General features: G+C 42.6%; 2 protein-coding genes across 4 annotated transcripts in view; one reads left to right on the top strand and one right to left on the bottom strand.

Moving 5' to 3' along the window:
- The first annotated feature begins 124 nt into the window (after positions 1–124).
- On the top strand, positions 125–4,490 carry si:ch73-193c12.2 (protein enabled homolog). Of its 2 annotated transcripts, XM_036569786.1 has the most exons (4): positions 125–227; positions 2,469–2,562; positions 2,646–2,733; positions 3,861–4,490. In XM_036569786.1, exons 1-4 carry the CDS (start codon positions 173–175, stop codon positions 4,416–4,418), a joined length of 795 nt encoding a protein of 264 aa, XP_036425679.1. In that variant the 5' UTR covers positions 125–172; the 3' UTR covers positions 4,419–4,490. The 2 variants fall into 2 exon arrangements, with proteins under 2 accessions (XP_036425679.1, XP_036425680.1); XM_036569787.1 differs by lacking the exon at positions 2,469–2,562 and having other exon boundaries at positions 141–227.
- Positions 4,491–8,305: 3,815 nt separating this feature from the next.
- Positions 8,306–18,251, bottom strand: part of LOC118807731 (protein unc-80 homolog) — a 60,089-nt gene continuing 50,143 nt past the window's right edge. For both annotated transcript variants that reach the window (XM_036569784.1, XM_036569785.1), the window contains exons 52-64: positions 17,966–18,089; positions 17,642–17,767; positions 16,241–16,364; positions 15,925–16,131; positions 15,585–15,769; positions 15,287–15,452; positions 14,185–14,364; positions 12,849–12,996; positions 12,470–12,526; positions 11,552–11,633; positions 10,330–10,447; positions 9,895–10,118; positions 8,306–8,671 (exon numbers count right to left, since the gene is read on the bottom strand). In XM_036569784.1, coding sequence (XP_036425677.1) covers positions 8,330–8,671; positions 9,895–10,118; positions 10,330–10,447; positions 11,552–11,633; positions 12,470–12,526; positions 12,849–12,996; positions 14,185–14,364; positions 15,287–15,452; positions 15,585–15,769; positions 15,925–16,131; positions 16,241–16,364; positions 17,642–17,767; positions 17,966–18,089 — 2,083 coding nt within the window. In that variant the 3' untranslated portion in view covers positions 8,306–8,329. The remainder of the gene's footprint in view (positions 8,672–9,894; positions 10,119–10,329; positions 10,448–11,551; positions 11,634–12,469; positions 12,527–12,848; positions 12,997–14,184; positions 14,365–15,286; positions 15,453–15,584; positions 15,770–15,924; positions 16,132–16,240; positions 16,365–17,641; positions 17,768–17,965; positions 18,090–18,251) is intronic.

The raw sequence follows: 18,251 nt of genomic DNA, 5'->3' as shown, positions 1-18,251 counted from the left end.
AGCGGGGCTCCGTAGTAACCAGGTAGACTCGGTTCATCAGTTCATCCAACACTGTGCTCAGAATTCACCGAGTTCTGTGTTCCGCCTATCATCCTGCAGGGGGCGATAATGCGCTCTCACCGTCTGCTGGAAGAAGAGAACTGAGAAAGAAAATAATACAAACAAAAATAAGATGGAGAGCGAGGTAGAAGTGACGCTGGAGGTCGGAACCATCGGGAACTTTAAATGTAGGTGTTTTCCCCCTCATTTATGCATCTGCAGCACAGTTAGAAGAGTGTGTGATTCGGTTTGACCGCTGTGTGATTAGCATTCATCACGGAGTCGCAGTTAGGAGCAGTTCAGGACACAGACGAGCAGAAGTTCTGCGACAAATTCGCCAAATTAAGTTGCATCTGGGTGTTAATAAAGTCCTTTAACCGCAGTTTTCTGTGTGTTGGAATCCTAAAATGCTCACATTTCACTGATTTTTTTTAGAAACACTTCTAGTTTCAAAACACAGGTCATTAATGGTCAGTCAGAGAAGCTGTAGCATCATTTTTATTACTGCTGGCTGTTTGAACCTGTGTGATGTAGGTTAGGTTAACACTATCTGGACTGTCCAGGTAAAACTAACCTGATGAGTCTTGACCAAAACTGTCTGGTTACAACCAGGTACTGAAATAAATCAAATACAGCTGTGGTGATGTGTCAGACTATGATAGGAGCACGTTTTAGTAAAAGTGCTCACTATTTTAATCGCATTTATTAAATAAACAACGAATAAATTTGGAAATTAACACGGTATTCACAGGGGTGGGAAATACTTAAGTGTTTGCACTTTATTACCAAACTTAAAGGGGCACTATGGAAATAAAATCACTGCCACATCTGTTGTCCACATGCTCCCCTGCATCCTACAGTGGTCCAGCAGTAGTATTTATAGTCTTTAGAATGAGATTTTCTGCTTTAACGTCCAGGAAAGAAGGAACAAAAATCCCTTCCGTCTCTGTTTTTGGTAGCATATTAAAGTAAAATATTAGCGAGACTTTTTTTTAATACAAAAAGGATTTCTCGAAATTTCGATTAATCATTTCGAAATTATGAATCTCGTGATTTTTACTTATTTAAAAAAATGATTTGAGATTTGTACTTATGTTCAAATACGTATTTTCCCACTGTTTTGACTCTCTCTGTTGACTTGTGTCGATATTGCGAGAAAGTAATTACTTGTGAAGAAATTACGCCGACATGATGGAGCAAGATTTTGAGAAAATAAGCCTTTCGACAAAACCTCGAAAAGCCATGGAATCAAGAAGCTGACTTAACACTGTTTTTACAGTTTGTTACTTGTTGCTATATAGACAACACACACCGATCAGGCGTAACATTATGACCACCTCCTTGTTTCTACGCTCATTGTCCATTTTATCAGCTCCACTTACTATATAGGTGCACTTTGTAGTTCTACAGTTACAGACTGTAGTCCATCTGTTTCTCTGATACTTTGTTAGCCCCCTTTTACCCTGTTCTTCAGTGGTCAGGTCCCCCATGGACCCTCACAGAGCAGGTACTATTTGGGTGGTGGGTCATTCTCAGCACTGCAGTAACACTGACGTGGTGGTGGTGTTAGTGTGTGTTGCACTGGTGCGAGTGGATCAGACACAGCAGTGCTGCTGGAGTTTAAACGCTGTGTCCACTCACTGCCCACTCTATTAGACGCACCTGCGTTGTTGGTCCACCCTGTAGATGTAAAGCCAAAGACGATAGCTCATCTGCTGCTGTAGAGTATGAGCTAATCATCCTCTAGTCCTTCATCAGTGGTCACCGGACGCTGTTGGCTGGATATTTTTGGTTGGTGGACTATTCTCAGTCCAGCAGCGACACTGAGGTGTTTAAAAACTCCAGCAGCACTGCTGTGTCTGATCCACTCAGACCAGCACAACACACACTAACACACCACCACCACGTCAGTGTTAATGCAGTGCTGAGAATGACCCACCACCCAAATAGTACCTGCTCTGTGAGGGTCCATGGGGGACCTGACCACTGAAGAACAGGGTAAAAGGGGGCTAACAAAGTATCAGAGAAACAGATGGACTACAGTCTGTAACTGTAGAACTACAAAGTGCACCTATATAGTAAGTGGAGCTGATAAAATGGACAATGAGCGTAGAAACAAGGAGGTGGTCATAATGTTATGCCTGATCGGTGTACATGAGTGTGTTTAAATGTAAATACTTCTCTCGTGTGTATTCTTGCTCCACACTTTGACTCACATACAGCTTCTCTGTACTTTTTCCACGTCTCGTTATTCGGTAGTATTCCCGTTAATGTACATTTAGCTTCATGGGTGCAATAAGGGTCTATAGCAGGTTCCGTGCCGTTACTTAAACACGCTAAAGACGGAGTGTTAATGTCGTTTCACAGAAAATGTTTGAGTGTAAATGTTGGTTAACCGAAACTGTCTGAAGGCTGTAGTCTGCTTGTAGGGACTGATGCCAACACAGCAGACCTTATTGTGTGGCGTGTCAGCAATAGCAGCTTATTCACGGGCAAGAGGAATACTGCCCTGAGAGCCTTTGAGTGAGTGACCTTGTAGTCAGTAATGGCTATTTTTAATCAGTTTATTAGCATGCGAAAAAAAATACTGATTTCTGATTCGTCAGGCAGTTTGTCAAGGAGAAAGATCTGGAGGGTAAGGTGACGCCAGCATGGGTGAAAAAGAAATGGGAGAACCTCAGACAGAAATATAAGGTAAGGTCACCTGTTTTGTTCTGTAGGCCTTCTACTGAAGATAGATACGTTGCTGAATTATCTAATCTAGTTGTTCTTAAAGAGGAACTCCACAGAATTTCTAAATTTCTGCAAATTCTATGGTCGAGATGTAAAGAAGGTCATTCAGAGTGGTTTGATGTGAGTTTTTAAATATAATGTTGATAATTGTGAAATAGTGGTAAATCTGAAAAAAAAAGGTTTATTTCAGTACAGTTTTGCCCTAAAAGGCCCTGCATGTTCCTCTCTTCCATAAAAAATGCATTTCAGGCCAAAACTTTATCTCCAAACTATCATAAAACAAATTCGCAGGCAACTCAGTGGGCAACTTATGCCATAACCATTTCATATATTTCTACATTTCTAGATCTTAGTGACATTAAATGCTTCAGCTGCTTCCTGTCACCACCACTGGGAAAAATTCTAGTTCAGGTTTCTCTAGAGTGGAGCGTTTCACATTAAACTAATTTTAATGACTTCATTTACAATAACAATTGAATTATGTAAAAATTTTTAAAAATTAGTGGAATTCCCCCTTAACGTTACTCCTGGAGTACCCCTGCCCTACACAGCTCCATCACACTTGATCAAGCTCACAGATGGCTTAATAATCTAATACCCTGATGAGCTGGATCAGGTGTGTCGGGCCAGAAAATACTCAAAATTGTACAGGTCAATGGCCACGACTGGAGCCGAGTGCTAGGGATGTGCGATAATATTGGAATTGGTACTGGATGATATTTGCTTAAAAAAATCAGCATCAGAAAAATGTTTCGATTTCAAACCGATATTTGATGGTGTGTTTATTGTAAGAACCGAATGTTTAGGTGACGCTGAGTTACTGTGCTAAAATATCTGCATTTGATTCAATTTACTGCATTTATAAACCATCTGAAATGTTGTTTTTCTTCATAATGCTAGATGTAGTCCCAGTTTACACATTTATTAATTTGTTCGTATCGGCCCACAATTCCCATAACTTTGCATCTTTACTTAGATTTGCCGAAGAGAGTGGACCCTTAACTTCTTTCCATGATATGAATGCTTTTGTGTATAATAGGACTAATTACAAAGACTAATTACTCTCTTATTGCAATGCATTGTTACAGGACATTAAAAGCCTCTCTCTGCTGGGAGGAGACCCAAACTCCTCTCAGTGGAAGTGGTATGCTATCATGGATCAGGCCTTGAGTGGCGAGATCACCATCACTCCGTCCATTCTCTCCAGCCCATCCAGCGCCTCCACCCACTTCGGTTCGCCTGTTCTGGTGTCCTCGTCAGGTCAGGAAGCTCCGCCCATCAAGAGGAGAAAGGAGCAGTACTTGCTAGCAGCTCTGCAGGAGCTGGAGAGGAGGCAGGAGGAGCGAGAGAGGCGCGAGGCCGAGAGGGAGGACGAGAGGGAGAGACGGGCGGTGGAGAGAGAGGAGGAAAGGGACAGACGGGCTTTGAAGAGAGAGGAGGAGCGAGAGAAGCAGTCGCTGGAGAGAGAGAGAAGGAGGGAGCAAGAAATGCTTGCGAGACAGGAGCGATGGGAGAGAGAGCTGCTGGCGAGAGAGGAGAGGAGAGAGAGAGAGTACAGAGAAAGGGAAGAGCGGAGAGATCGAGAAGCTGCTTCAAGGGAGGACAGGCTGTTTAAACTCTTGGAGACGTTTGTTGCCAAAAAGTGAAGTGCGTATTGATTCCGCGTTCACATCCAAGAACTGTTTGCTTTCTACCAATAAACGGTACTGTGTTTTGTATCTGGTGTCGTTTGCATGTGTTTTCAGTGGAGCTTCATGGGAAGTGTGTAGGGTAAGTAGGCAGGCACAGCAGAGCTTTAATCCGGCCTGAAATTTTAAACCAAACCCAAATACAACACACGAGAACGTAACCCACGTTATCAAGTTTTTAGTCTGAAGCTGACCATAGCTCAGGAAAATACTACTATACTAATACTAGCCCATCATCATCCAAAGTGCTGAATAAAAGATGATATTTCTGCTGAGAGCAGCACTTAAATCACAGTGTAGCAACTTTCATAGTAGCTTTCATTATATGGATAATATATATTATAAAACATTTAGTTTGAGTTGTGCTTTTTTAAGCAGTGCATTTGAACACTACAAACATTTTTAGACTGAATACGCTTTCTATAATTTACAAAGAATGTTTTTTTGCCCAACCAAATTAAAGCTGCACCATGGACTACACTTTGGTTTTGTTAACATTGAAAAACACAACAAAAAACACTAAAATACAGTGTCTGTGTGCTGCTGTGGATCAACCTTTAAAGCCTGAAATAACCAATTAAAATTTAGAGTTGAGTTTTTCAGTCAACTCAATGTTGGTCAGATATAAACAAAATCAGATTAAAAATAAATAATCCTCCTTTACAGTAAAATAAAGCTCTGCTGATCATTCAACGGATCGTTAACCCTGAAGATCAGAGCAGACTGCTGGTCACCATAGCAATGCAGACAAGAATCTCGCTGAAAAGGCAAAGAGAGAGATTTAAGACGAACATTGATAATTTGGAGACGAATGGATTTATTTGCATTTATAATCACTCCAGATGGTTTCCTGATGTGTTTAATCTGCCATGAGAAACTGTGAAACACTAAAAAGTCACGAAGCTGAAGTCAGTTTCTCATTCGCCAGCTTCTTGTTCGAATTTTCCCGTTCCACTTTAAAAGATGCAGCAGTTATTCTGCCGCCTCAGGCACCATTTAAGGCGAAACGAGGAAATTCGAACACGAAGCTGGTGAATGAGATGCGACTTCAGCTTTGGAAAAAGTCAAACGTTGAGAGACATTTTACAAGAAATTATTCCGCTTTTCCTGCCGGAGATGCGAGAAAAGCGGCTATAGCTGAGCTAAAGCTTAAAGCAGAGCAAAGTAAGTCTGCGTTTTCATTTATATTTGTTAGCCTGTAGTAGAACATCAGCACATACTGAGACTTGTTTACAGCCAAGATGGTACAATGGATAAAATGTGGCTCCCAAGGTGGTTTGATTTTTGTTGAAAGGACAAAATGGCTCTTCTTAACGTTTGGGTTGCGACCCCTGATGTTGGTCCAGCTCAGTGTTTATACGCCTCAGATGCAAAATCAGCACTGTACTGATGAAGATATGATGACAATAGTAGATGATTCACTTACATCCTTGGAAGATACGTCATTTGCCAAGTTTTGACTGAGCTGTATTTGAATACTCTTTGGCTTGCAAACATCAGATTCACCTGCTGGGGGGTTTCACAGCACAAACAACATTACAAAATGTTCTTCCACACATTTCCACTAGAGGTCTCCAGTTCCCCAAATCCACAAAACTTACATAGTTTGACTTTTAAGTATTTTTTTGGCTGCACTAAACTGTCCTCCACTGAATCAGTTTGCTATTTCCTGTGCATTCATTTTCTCATAGCCTTAGTGAGTGAGTGAGTGAGTGAGTGACTCCACCGTGTCAGGTTAAAAAAATGTTTTATGGTAATGAAAGGAAGAAGGCAATCTGTTAAAATTGGGAGGCAGGCTGTGAGACTCCAAACGTGAAATTTAAACCTGCCTGAGCTCCACACATGACGTCCAAATGTATCTGAAGCAGTCTGTCCCTTCAGGTTCAAACAAATATTTAAAGCTCTGCAGCACACTAGGGCTCAGCATTATCTCGAGATGTCTTAACCCTTGAGTGGTGTTCAGGTCTGTGGGACCCATTTTCAATGTCTACCAAAAGAAAAAATTGTGATTTATTATTATTTCAACCTCAGATTCTTGGTCTTTGCTCATTTTCTATGAAGAACATATAAAATAACCCATTTTCAGTGTCTTCACTCTGTTCACCCCCCACACATTTATATTACATGTGGTGTTGGGTGAACCTGCGGGGAGTAAAAGTGTGGAGGTGCTGTGTCCTTCACTCTGTTTTCCTCCTACATGGCCTGCTGTTAGTGTGTGTGTGTGTGTGTGTGTGTGTGTGTGAGGGTGGACAACATGGACAGGCTGCTGACTGGCTATAGCTGCTAAAGGAGAACCCTACGCTGGACACCTGTGATATTCTAAACATCTGGTATTTTCACATAAATTGTTATGACTGTATTGATTTAAACAAACAATAATGCGGTGGGTCCACCAGACCACTGAGTAACACACACATCAACACCACACAAGGGTTAAGACATTCTGACATATTTTTCGTTTTGAAGGCATGTCTTGAAACTGAAAAAGGTATCAACATTTTTTGAAAAATGTACTTTGTTCTTTCCAAATAATGGTTGGATTACGTTTTATTGCACAAGTCCAACAAATAGCAGCACATTACAGACGAGAAAAACAGCAGACAGACTCACAGAACACTGCATATTTGTATTAACGCAAACATTGACATTGACAATCTCTCAACCTTCTCAGGCACCTTGCTAGCTTAAGCTATTACAATATGGTATGTATTCGGGATAATTTGGCTGAATTATAAGCTGCATCTAGATCCAAATGTTTTCTCTTTGGCCAAGTGTACAAGAATTTGACTCACTGGTTCAATAAGACCAGTTTCTGTCAGAAGAACATTACGTTTCATTAACTTATTATAATAACCTCTGTATACTTATATAGGTAGTCGGCAAATTCTGCAACAAATACAAACTTTCACAGCACTTAAACTGCCTTTTTAAATATTTGGCCAAGACCTCTGCTACACATCTAGGGTCCTGTTGTACTCGTTTACAGATTAAGCCTGGTTTTGTGGTAGATTATACTGTCCATGGACTTTCGCTCCTATTAAAACAATACTAGGCATAATCTGAGTCTAGAAACTCTATGGGCCAGTTTCCTGGACATGAATTAAGACCAGTCTTTGACTAAATTGCAGTGCCAATGGTAAATCACCACTGGACCAATTCTTTTTAGACTAAGAGTAGCCTTAATCTAGGTCTGGGAAACTGGCTCTTGGTAGAAAATAAAATTTCAGATTATTAACATTGCAGATATTTATTTTAATACATACTATCCAAAATAAATAATATTGATAATAAATATTGACTGATAATGATAAATATTAAATCTATGTAATTACTTTAATGTATATAATTAAATACTTTATTTACATAGCATATCGTGAAACATTTAATTAATAAATAATATTATTCAATTTTATATTTATGATCCACTAAATGAAACTGAATGGACCAACTGTCTGTTTTTGGTGTTGGATGAGGTCCTTTTTGACTCACAGCGGCAAATGAATGTTTAAAGCAAGCTGGTTTGCATTAACTTCATTATTAAAGGTATACAGAAGGACCACTGGCTTGTCTATGGGTCAAAAACTATTTTTATGAGGTCAGACAGATGGGGTCAGAAAGATAGGAATAGGAACACTGCATAAAATGATTTAACTCCCCTGCATTGTCTTAAATGAGGCTGGGATGAGACATGACCACAGATGGATGCAGGTCATGCTGACCTGTGCATATACACTATTATATATACTTTTAATTTCTGAACACAGTTTCTCTAAAATGTCCTTGAGCTTAAGTAAGCGTTCCCCATCCTGATCTACCAGATGATGGCTGGAGATATTTTTTAAAGGTAAGGAGTTATGGCTTTGATAAGTTCAGACATGGGACTCATCCAGGTCCAGGTCTACAGGAGAGAGGGGGAGAGGAGACAGAGAGTGAGGTGTGAGCAGCGATGTGAGTAAAGGGTTCTCTGTGCCCTGCTCCTCACCCGTCTGGAGCGAGGTGTCTGTGTTCTGCAGGAGCCCCGAGGTCTCCTCATCCTCTGGGCTCTCGCGGATCTGGGTCGCGGCAAGCCGAACCGGGGTACTCAGGGCTGGGAGTGGGGGAGGGAGGGGAGAGCAGGATCTGGAGGTTGGAGCGGAGGAAGGCGTTGGGGACAGGCTGCTTCTAACACTGCCCTGCTCTCTCTTCTCTTTACCCATGGCCAAAGGTGAGGCCTGGAAAGGCAGAGTAGATTAGATTAGAAACTACCACGATTTGTAATGTATACATTTGTGTGAGTAATCATTCAAATTTTTATTATAACTATTATTATTGCTGTTGTGGATAGCTTATGAATTTACAGTTATTTACAATGCTTGTGTACTGAGCCACTAGAATAGTCCCAGCCCCAGATCTCACTTTGGAACTGAACAGTGTCACATCTAACTGAGCCCGATGGAAACTTCTGCTTACAAATTCCAGCTAAGAAGTGTACTTCAGTAGCTTGCCAAAATACAAAATTAATTTTGAAAAAAAAAAGGGGAAAAAATGACACATCCTCTAAAATGATGCTGATTCCACAGCAGTGGCTACATGAGATATAATATCGCCTGAAATTTGAGGCTAGACTGTGGCCCAATCCCATTTCACCCCTCGCCCCTACCACTTAGCCCTTAGCCCTCTGTTTTGCGTGTTCACGTCTAGGGGTAGGGTGTCCCGATTGTTGTTGAGATAGAGGGGTAGGGTGAAGTGTTGGGGCTACATGACCCTCCAAACGGAGTTTTTTCAGAGACTCCAAACAGAGAGATATGAAAAAAAAGAAAAAACAGCAAGATGGAGAACAAGAGACCAAAGAAACTCACAAATGTGAGAATTTCCTCTGTTAAAAAATTATGATAACCACTGTTTTATCTTAGTTTAATGTCGTTTCTATTTATTTTGGTCGTTTTCTTGATAACAAGCACAAAAAATCGCTAATAGCATGCTAATGTCTCGGTAGCTAGCTAGCTAACTTTCCCATTCCACCTTAAATAGTCCAGCAGTTCTGGCGCCTGAAGCACCAGAATGTAACTGCTGCACCATTTAAGGTGAAACGGGAAAATTCGAACAAGAATCTGGTGAATATCTGACTTCAGCTTCATATCACTGAAGAATTAGGGGTGGGTGATAATAAATAATTGCCCCCTCTTTGAAGTCATACGATGCCCTAAATGTAACTAAAGCCCAGCAGTGAGGAGCTGAACTTTACCCTCCTCTGCTGTCACTGCAGACTGGCAGGGTCGCCTACAGAGCAGCGCTAGTAGCTGTTAATGAAGTAATGCTCTTTTTATTTGAGGGTCCCATTTCAGAGGGAAGATTTCAACCACTACCCTGTAACTCAGTTCCCAGGGGTTAGGGTGACACTCGAAAACAAGGGGTAGGGGTAAAAAGAAGAAATGGGATTGGGCCTAAAACCCACCTGTGGTCGCCCTAGGCTGTGCTGGTCAGCTTTGAGGGTTGGTGATGGAGTCTCAGAAGGAGCAGTGGTTAAAGGTGAGGCCCGGCCATGGCTTAATCTTCTGGACTCGGTCACACCAGGCAGCACTGTGCTGGGTGTAGGTGTGGGTGTAGCAGAAGGAGACTTTCCAGAAGCTTCCTGCTGAGTCTCTGTGAAAGTGACTGACCTCTTCTGGTCATTATGTGCTAATGAAAGAGAAATCGGACAGGTAGAGCAATTTGATCAGCCAAGAATCATAAGAAAAGCACTATAATGTACCAACTTACAATAATCCATGTGCCTTAATCAACATGCACTTGTTGAAAAGAACCAAGAATCATGTTCTTTGAGGTCTGGATGTCCCATTTAAACACTAATTAGCTCCAACAAGTCATTTTATGATATTTACGTACAAACCTTTATCGATTGCTTTGTTCTTGGGCTGAATGCTCCTGCGTGTGGTTGAGAGCCTTGCTCCCTGCCGGCCACGAGATTCGTCCTGCACCCTTGGAATGGACAACAGCGGCCGACGAAGCTACAAGACAAAACCCACCAACTTTACAACTGGAGAAAAGAAAAACTGCTCTCTTTCTATAAACTATTATATATTAAATAGAACTACAATATTTAAGCAGTAGAACACAGAGGGAGTGTGTTATCGCGAAATAACATCACGGCTGTTATTTGGTCGCCGTAGATCATCACAGCCGTGATGTTATTGGCGATAACACACTCCTCGAGTGTTCTATTGCTTTTATACAACAGTTAAATAAATACAGTGATAAATTAATAAACTGGGCCGTGAACGCGGCGTTTAATGTTTTAATGTTCGCAGCTCCTTCACCAAATTATAGTTCCTTAACAAGCAGCTTGTTGCTACGTCAGAGTAACGAACTCCGCCCACTCGCTGCACAGCCGGCAGTTCGTTCTCCAGCTCCTTACACTAAATTCCCAAACTGTCACCACTGAGCAACTTTTCAGTCGGCAGCTGTGACAGAAGAACAGCTGAACAACCTGGAATCAGCCAGAAATGAACCCAACACCATTCGCCAAACGTGTAGTTTCATCTTCAAAGTCTGACCAAATCGGACTGAGCCGTAAAATTGCCGCAATATCAAGTTCAGCTCAGTTTTGTCAGTTTTTGCCAGATCAGTATTAATGTTGTTTTGTTCCAGCCAGTCTGTAAAGCATCTTACAGCCCATTTAGTTTGGCGAATGGTGTTGGGTTCATTTCTGGCTGATTCCAGGTTGTTTAGCTGTTCTTCTGTCACAGCTGCCGACTGAAAAGCTGCTCAGTGGTGATGACGGTTTGGGAATTTAGTGTCGTCTCATCTTCAGAGTCGGACCAAATCGGCTGTCGGTCAAATGTGATCTTAAAAGTTTCCATTTTCTGTTTGTGGCAAAGTAAGAAGTAAAAACGGTCAAATGGTTTGAGCGTCTCCTACAGCTGTCAAAGTCGTTGCTTAGCAACGGCGCCTCAGCGGAGTGATACAGTGTTTGTGAAAAAAACGTGATGTTATGGTGAAGTAACAGCAACGGTTAGAGACGCTTCTCAACCAATCAGCTTGCGTGGCCGGAACTAACTGTTGTATAAATTTCAATAAAATTTAGGAAACTCTTAATGGCTTAGATGTCTCACCTGTCTAAGACCCCTTTTACGACCGAGTGGTGGCTGAAGCAGGAGATTCTGCTGGCCAGGCTCGCTCTGGACACTTGCGACCCTACCGAATAAGCCCGAGGAGCAGAAACAGAGTGCAGGAGGTGAGTGCAAATGGTTAAGAGAGCTGAACACAATCCCTGTTAAATCCTCCAGGAACAGAGGAGAGTTTAGAGGAAGTGTTTCTGCCCCACAAATTCCCCAAAAGTTCCAAGGTTGGTCACTAATCAAACACAGCGACAAAGACAAATTGTGAAGCATGAATCGCAGGCCAGAAACCTGCAATGTCATTCACAACACCACAGGGGATTTACAGGAGTTGGTGTTGGCAGGGTCTTAAGCCCATCGATATAATTTCAACTGTTTTGTACGGAAATGTCATGAATAAAGCCAGTGAATTTTATTCTGTACTACAACCTGATATTTCAGAAAATGATTATTCCCGATCTACACCTGCCAGACCATACTCCTGAGCCCCACAGATTGGCACCCCAGCGAGGAACTCCAATTTGAGCAGTGAAAAAAAGCCTGAAACATGAATGGACACCATGGCACCATGAGGCTCACTGGAAATGACATGAGTACCACACAGTGACAATAGAGGGGCATTACTGTCCGTAACAAAGAGAGAAAGAGAACAAGAAACGGAAAGAGAAGGGTTTGAGAGACTAAGAGTAAAAAACAGAACACAAGAGTAAACAGAACAAGACCAACTGAAGGACAGACGACAGAGAGAAGGCAGAGAAAGGGGGGACAAGAAGAGAAAAACAGAACGAGGAAGACAGGGAGAGAGTGTGTATCCATTGTGAGGAGTCAGTGGATGTGATGAGTAGGGAAGGCAGGCCCAGCCCCGGCACACACACAGTGAGACACCGCAAACACAGGGCCATGACACTGTACCGTGAGAGGTTACCCTCCTGCAGCAGCCCCTGGGACTCATCTAGCACATTGGGTTCACTGCAGAGTGGGCAGGGAACAAGGTTAGGGGGAAAGACTGAAGTTGCATGCAAACCACAGCTCACGATCAGCCCTCTCTTTAAAGAAAAGACATGGTTATGTTATGTATGTAGTTCATGTTGCAGAATAAGATATAATGTGGTGACCTCCAGCAAAACTGGCAATCTACGAAGAAAACAGAAAACCCCATCAAGTGTCTCAATGAGAAGTATGCTTGACTCCGCTCTAAAGCAAAGGAGTTTGTATTATTATATGATTGTCGTTTTGGTCTGAACTTCACAGTTGGCATTAGCGACAGAACCAGAAGCAGGAGCTGATTTACCTGTGGCTGGGCAGCATGGTGCTGAGGCCCGGCTCTGGCTGGGTGGAGGAGGAACCCGTAGCGTGGCTGGAGAACCGGCGCTGGGTAATGAGAGTGGGGAAGAAAGCCTCGTGCTCACTTACCACACTGGGAATGCTTATGGAGTCATCTAGGAAGAAAGGGGAGGGGACAGTGCATAACTCGATACACTCCAATATAGAGGTCTATGTGTGACTGTTTTTTCAGTCCCGCTCCCGCCCGCCTGCCCGCCAGCCCAGACAGCATTCTGACTTGTGATTAGGCAAAAGTTTCAGCCCGGGTGGTCCAACCTTCGAAATCTGTCTGCAGCATGGAATGTTTAACTAGTATTTCGTCATGAATTACAATAAAAATAATTTTTTTAAGTATTACGGTCTTCTGTTTAATTTTCATTGATTTTCACGCCATATTTCAGTGTATTTAGCTGCGTGACGCGCGGCGCAGGTGAAAAATCTGCCCCACGTCTATTTTCTAAATACCTGCGGTGCCTGGGACTCTGCCACTTCAGGCATGCAGCATGTTTGAAACCACTGACCACTGAACATGGGCGCTGAAATGAAGAGCAGGACTTTCTGTGTCTCTCACGCTGCGCAGAAACAGGATGTGTGAATCAGGTCTATGAGAATCTATGTGTTGTTCATGTGATTAGTTGCTCGAGAATGACTTTAATCATTTTAACTGTTTACTACTATATTGTTCACATATATGATTTACTGATTGTTCTACTTTATTGGTTAATTAGCAGGATTTATGAAGGGGTCTGATTTATGAAGGGGTCTGATTTCCCGCCCACTCCCGCGTGCACGACTGGAAATTAGCCCTGCGCCGCAAGATATTGTGCCTGGTCCCACAGGAATCCTCGGGAGGGCAGACCTCTACTCCAATATGCCAACCATACACGACTTCCTGTGCCACAAGGGAATTCGCTGTTGAGCTGAATTTGTGGGGAAGTAAAGAAAACTTGGAGAACAGAGTTACTCTGTGTTAAAATCAGACTGCCTTAAATCAGCTGGCACAAGTTGGCTTGCCAACCAATGTATCCACCATCACAGTACATCTCTTAAGTCTGGTGGTGAGTTTAAGAAAAAACAGGGAAAAAAATACAGAGTGGACATTTCATAAATGAGAGGTGAGGTCCTATATGTGAGGAGTACTGCAGGGATTTGACCAGTTGTGCTGAAAATGGCAATAAATAATAACGTTCATTCCCGCGACCCAGAAGGATAAGCGGTTTAGATGATGTGTGATTTAATGATATATATAATAATATTAAATACTTGGAGTATGAAAACAAAAAAAGAAAGAGGATTAGCTTTACTTTCCTCCTCCTCTTCATCAGTGCGGCTGAGCGTGTCCTGTGACGGCTGCCGGGAGGGCTGACTGTCTTGCTCCCACACCGTCCCTGTGCCGGTGTTGGAACGTGACATGGTGGCCAGACTCAGCCGATAGGCTGATGTGGAGGTACCCACTGTACTGATGGATGTCTTCCCTTGGTAAGCTGAAGAATGGGACATAGAAAGAGCCACAGAAAGAGCCACTATTATTTCAATGCATCATGAAAGAGATTTTTAATATCCAGTTCAATCTATAAAGCATACAGTACAAAACTGGATTCATTTTCTAGCAAGCTAATACTGGGTTCAATTTAAGTTCGATAGAAGACCAATTCAGAACCACCTTAACACTTTCAACTCTAAGTTTAGGCTTACTATCCAGTAAATAATAAAAATATTCACAACTATGATATTATGCTACAGCTATGATACTATCATTAATGTAGTTTTGAGAGGGAAAGTCTGGACACGATGATTGTTGTTTAGAGTTTAAGGGGACACACCGCTGACTCATTATACCGGGAGATTCACTCAAAAGAGACCCCGAATATTCTGCTGTAACTCCTGTAAGGATGAAGCAATCTGAACCAAACAATAGGTTACATACCTTGATGTATGTGTATTCGATTGCATTACATGCGATGCTGGAAGTGATCTCCGGTTTCTGCCAGACACATGAAGGGGTACGGGGGTATTCACCCAGAAATTGCAAACGGAGGTTAAACATCGCGACAGCTGTCCGGCGCCTACCTCATCGCTCCGACACAGGGGCATCCCGGCTTGTTTGAAGCTCCATATACCGAGCGGCTCATTGCACATTGTTTCGTTCAGGTTGCTTCGTCCTAGCGAGAGTTATTACAGAATATTCGGGGCCTCTTTCGAGTGAATCTCCCTGTATTATTATTTAGGAACTTCTATAAATTACCCTATACTATGAAACTAAAATGTACATCGTGTAGTGGAGTTTAAAGGGTTGAACTGAACAAATTAGCTCACAAACCAATGAATCCAGCCGCAACTACACCTTAATTCCAACAGACTGATTAATCTACTCTGACTCTCAATCTGTAAAATACACATCCTGACCCGAGCCACTGTGTACAGCCTCTTTCAGGATCTTGAGCTCGTTGTTGAATTCGGCGAACAGGGAGCTCTTGCAGAGTGAGCGAGGGATGAAGCGCCTCTCCAGCTGGTCAGCAATGTGATGTCGAGCCGTGATTTCCTCCTGAGACTCTGCTGGCTGGGTCAGCAGCTGACAGGTGGGAGAAAAGCCATTATTAGTCTTCCTCATCGGTCTAATAGACTGAGATTTTTAATGAAACAAGAATAGAAGAGACAGAGAAAGCAAAAATTAAGAGTTGGAAAAGATGCAGAGTTTCCCCACCTTGCATTGTATGAAGGGGCGCAGGAGCACGAAGATGGGGATGCGGGTGCGCACTATAAAGTCGATAAAGTCCCAGAAAGCCAGACCGCCCACTTTCCGCAGAGCCATCTCCTTCACCTGCAGACTCAGTCTGTACCACTGATTACCCAACTGCCTCTCAAAGCACACCAGCACCACCTTCAGAGCTACACACAGAGCCACAGACCAAAAGAAAAGAGAGTCAAAATAACAGCTCTCATGATCACATTTCATAACGATTCCATGATTTATTTATCAATAACACAACTATGTAACATGAAATGTCCACATATTTGTTGCTGCTATAATAATATTTCCACACCCAGATAAGCCGCTTGGCTGGTGGACTCGGCCAGACCCTCTCGGCGCAGGTCCTTGCCCGTGTCTCCGGGTGTGGAACAGTGCGCCGGAGAAGCATCCAGCACAAAGTTCTTACTGCGTGAGGTGCTGATGATACGTGGAGGCAAAAGGATGTTGATGACTGTCTGCAGGAGCAGGAAAACCTCTGCCTGCTCAATCTGAGGACTGTCTGTGGAAGCACACATTCGCAAATTACCAAGGTTTGGTATGTGCTGACATTTACTGACATGCTGTTTACATGTGATGATAACCACAATCTGATTTGGTTTAATACTGACCTTTGCTTCCTGAGCCAACAGTTAGCACAAAAGGAATCAGAAGGTTGAGTAGCATGCCTTCTCGCCGCTCCTGATTGGTGAAGGGAGAGATCACGTGACTGAGCGGGAAGTCATCCTTCAAAGCCTATAAACAGAGAAAGATTCAACAAAGAAATATCATTTGCACCAAATACCCCCTTTTTTAGGGGCTCAAAAGTAACTGGACATTGGCTGCTTAGCTGTTTCATGGCCAGGTGTGTGTTATTTCTTCATTATTTCACAAGTAAGTAGATAAAAGAAGAAAGAGTTGAATTCAAGTTCTCAATATGTTTTTGTTCCTTGTTGCACCTTGTTCCTGGAGGAACGTAATTTCACTCCACTGTGTACTTGCACATAGATGGAATGACAATAAAAGCCTCTTGACTTGACTTGACTTGTTGTCTGAACTGCCACTGCCAGAGAAACAAGTCATCATTAGGCAGCATTAGGCTCCGGGGCAGTATGCGGCTCTTTTACTGCCCTGTTGTGGCTCCACAGCAGAATCAGATTTGTAGGTAAAAATAAAATAATCCGTCTTAAATGCTGGCGCGCAGACTACTGGTCACCATAGCAATGTAGACAAGAATCTCGCCTAGCTAGTAGCTAATGAAAAGGCAAACAGAAAAATTAAGACGAACATCGATAATTTGGAGACTAATGAACTTGTTTGCTTTTATAAGCACTCAGCTGGTTTCCTGATACGTTTGATCTGCAACGAGAAACACTAGAAAGTCACAAAGCTGCAGTCAGCTTCTCTTTCGCCAGCTTCTCGTTCAAATTGTCCCGTTCCACCTTAAATGGTGCCACATTAACATTCTTAATTCATTCTTCATTCATTTAAGGTGGAACGGGCAAATTCAAACAAGAAGCTGGCGAAGGAGAAGCTGACTTCAGCCTCGTAAACAGTCGAATGTTGAGAGACATTTTACAAGAAAGTTATTCTACTTTTACGGAAAAGTTTCCTGCCAGAGATGTGAGAAAAGCTAAATCCTGAGCTGAAGCTTAAAGCAGAGCAAAGCAAGTCTGCGTTTTCGTTTATGGTATATTTTTTAGTCCAATACATTAGCAAGTACTGAGACATATTTACAGCCAAGATGGTAAAATCGACATAAACTGTTGTGGCTCTTAAGGTGGTTTGATTTTTTGCTGAAAGGACAAAATGGTTCTTTGATTTGGATGTAAATACCCTCAAATTGAAAGTCTGCACTTTGAGCTCACATTCATTAAGTAATTTCAACTGCAATATGCTATAGCAGACAGGTAAAATAACATTACCTTCATATATTTATGGACCTGACTTTGTCTAAAGGCAACTTAAAACCTTTACTAACCTCACAGGATTGAAAGGGTAGGACCTGCTCACGCAGACAGGGCATCACATACCTGTATCTGCATGGCTACAAGGCGAACCACAGCTGTGCTGAAGGGAAGAGGAGGGGACAAGTATGGACTTAAATGCAGCAATGGCAAGCCGTCTGCTACACTGGAGGGTCCAACCACGCCCATCACCTAGATTTTGAAAAACAGACAGAAAAAACTAAACAAAAAAAAAAATGTAAAGCTAAATGTAAATCTACGAAAGTCCTGAGCTGGACCCAATGCAACTCTGACTGAATTACCTCAACGCTAGAGCTCATAAGCCTGAAGTTCAGGCCTGTAGTATGCAGCCTGTTGTGCAAAATTGTTCTGGAGGTCACCAACACTCACCAGGTTTACACAGACATTGATGAGGGAGCGTAGGTGGGGAAGAAAGGAGATGATTGGCTGGCGATGGAGAGTAAGACAGATGCCCTCAATCAGACTGCTGGCTGCCTCCCATTCCACCTGTCGTCTGGGAAAAGTCCAAAAGCAACAGTTATTTTACAGATGTACGTGTATCAGACGTCCTGGAGACCCACAGCACTGCACAGTTTCAGGTGTTCTCTGCCCCGGCACACTTGATCCAGCTCATCAAGTGATTATCAAGCCTGTCATTAGCTAGATCAAGTGAGAA

Source organism: Colossoma macropomum, unplaced genomic scaffold (genome assembly GCF_904425465.1).
Source record: "Colossoma macropomum unplaced genomic scaffold, Colossoma_macropomum, whole genome shotgun sequence".
In the NCBI taxonomy this organism is placed as follows: Eukaryota; Metazoa; Chordata; class Actinopteri; order Characiformes; family Serrasalmidae; genus Colossoma; species Colossoma macropomum.
This window is presented reverse-complemented; position numbering and strand designations above follow the sequence as displayed.

Coding starts and splice junctions, on each gene's coding strand:
- si:ch73-193c12.2 (XM_036569786.1), top strand. CDS start 173: ATGGAGAGCGAGGTAGAAGTGACGCTGGAGGTCGGAACCATCGGGAAC. Junction 228..2,468: donor AACCATCGGGAACTTTAAAT/GTAGGTGTTTTC, acceptor GTCTGCTTGTAG/GGACTGATGCCAACACAGCA. Junction 2,563..2,645: donor ACTGCCCTGAGAGCCTTTGA/GTGAGTGACCTT, acceptor CTGATTCGTCAG/GCAGTTTGTCAAGGAGAAAG.